This window comes from Sapajus apella, unplaced genomic scaffold, assembly GCF_009761245.1.
Source record: "Sapajus apella isolate SASKATOON/1434 unplaced genomic scaffold, GSC_monkey_1.0 scaffold14, whole genome shotgun sequence".
Taxonomy (NCBI): domain Eukaryota; kingdom Metazoa; phylum Chordata; class Mammalia; order Primates; family Cebidae; genus Sapajus; species Sapajus apella.
Genome location: NW_022436954.1, coordinates 14,698,430 through 14,700,661, shown reverse-complemented (window position 1 = coordinate 14,700,661; position 2,232 = coordinate 14,698,430). Strand labels below are relative to the sequence as shown.

Here is a 2,232-nt window from a genome sequence, read left to right as displayed (position 1 = left end):
GTAACATAGTCTTTCGTGCAGGCAATTGATACTTCCATCCTCACCTTACAATATAGGCTAGAAACTATTAAACTGGAATACCTCTACCTTTCAAAAGTTTTTTAATGCTTCTCATAAGGTAGAGAGCCTGAATAAACAGAGTAGGAGAATAAGAGTACTTGAATTCCTAGGTTTATGGACTGGGGAAACACATATGTCCTTATACATGGAGATCTAGGAAAGGAAGATGTAGGGGAATTCACGAGCATGTATTCATTGCCTGATAGGTGCCAGGCACTGAAGATACTATGTCAAGCACCACATAGGCACAGTGAGGAAAGCAACATGAACAGCATATTTGTTATGGTGGGTGCTAGGGAGAGTGTGTCTCTGATGACTTATATGTTTCCCTAATCTGCCTGCTTATGATAGATATTTCTTCACCACGTCTTTCTTCCAGTCGGAGCTGTGGGATCAAATGTAAATTCTGTGAGAAGAGGGAATAACCCTTACCTGTGAGCAGCACTTTACAGCTTACAAAATCAATCTCACAGCTACAGTTTGTAAACTCACAGATGTGGAAGTGGGCTCCAAAGCATGGGACACTGGAATAACTTAGCAAAGTCATATGGAGTTGGAACAAGAGGAAGAATACAGATCTCAAGTATAGAGTCAAGAATGTTCTCAGCAATTACACAGGAACTGTTGCATTATAGATGTTTTACAGGTGATAATACTATATATCTAAAGGGTTTGAAAGCATCATGGAGGAAGTGAAAATGAGTAATTTAAGTAATTACTGGGTTGACGGAAGCCAAAGACATGCAGTTAACTACCCTATCTCTATACTGTGAAATTCGGACTGTAATCCTTTTATGATGAATAGGTCATCTTTATCTCTTACAGGTAATTCAGACCCCTGGTCATCTTTCTTTATCGCTTGTAGGTTACTCCCTGATTGGATCACCTCATGCCTCCCAACAATGTGACTGAATTCATTCTCTTGGGACTCACACAGAATCCACACTTGCAGAAAATACTCTTTATTGTTTTTTTTATTTATTTTCCTATTTACTGTGCTGGCCAATCTGTTCATTGTCATCACCATCTCCTCCAGCCCCACACTTTCATCACCCATGTACTTCTTTCTCACTTACTTGTCCTTTATAGATGCCTCCTACACCTCTGTCACCACCCCCAAAATGATCATCGACCTGCTTTACCAGAGAAGAACCATTTCCTTGGCTGGCTGCCTGACTCAGCTCTTTGTGGAGCACTTGCTGGGAGGATCAGAGATCATCCTTCTTGTTGTCATGGCGTATGACCGCTATGTGGCCATCTGCAAGCCCCTGCACTACACAGCCATCATGCGACAAGGGCTCTGCCACCTTCTGGTGGTGATAGCCTGGACTGGAGGCATCCTGCATGCCACTGTACAGATTCTTTTCATGACCAACTTGCCCTTCTGTGGCCCTAATGTCATTGACCACTTTATGTGTGATCTCTTCCCATTGTTGAAACTTGCCTGCAGAGATACCTACAGACTTGGGATGGTGGTGGCAGCCAACAGTGGAGCCATGTGCTTGCTCATCTTTTCCATGCTCCTCATCTCCTACATAGTCATCCTGAGCTCCCTGAGATCCCATAGCTCTGAAGGACGGCACAAAGCCCTCTCCACCTGTGCCTCCCACTTTACTGTTGTGGTACTCTTCTTTGTGCCTTGCATATTCACCTACATGCGTCCCGTGGTCACCTACTCTGTGGACAAGTTGGTGACGGTGTTCTTTGCAATCCTCACCCCCATGTTAAATCCTATAATTTACACAGTGAGAAACACAGAGGTAAAAAATGCCATGAGGAGTTTGTTGAATAAGAGAGTAACTTAGTCTGTGCATAAAGGCAAGAAAGTGATTAAATGTATAAAGAGGGAGAAATAGGTCTGTGGTAAATTGTGCAAGATAATTCAGGTAGTTTACAGATCATTGACAAAAACTAAACAAACAAATATTAAAAAAAGAAACCCAGAAACTAACATTTATTGAGCACTTAACATTGGCTAGGTCTTTTGCAAGGTATTTTGATAGCTTTTAACATACTTTACCAAAGCTTTAATGTTCATGTGCATTGATTCTGGATATGCCATGGAAAGAACTATGAATCTCTAGCTTGATAATTCTAGAGTATGTTTTTCTCTAGAGTCTCACTGTTACTTTGCTAAATTCTTCATACATATGTTACATACATAAAATTGGC

The 2,232-nt window shown here is 41.4% G+C and overlaps 1 protein-coding gene across 1 annotated transcript; it reads left to right on the top strand.

Annotated features, from left to right (window-relative positions):
* The first annotated feature begins 949 nt into the window (after positions 1-949).
* On the top strand, positions 950-1,865 carry LOC116554560 (olfactory receptor 140-like). The gene is given in 2 exon segments (XM_032282477.1): positions 950-1,030; positions 1,032-1,865. Coding segments are annotated over 2 exon segments (915 nt in total).
* The last annotated feature ends 367 nt before the right edge of the window (positions 1,866-2,232 follow it).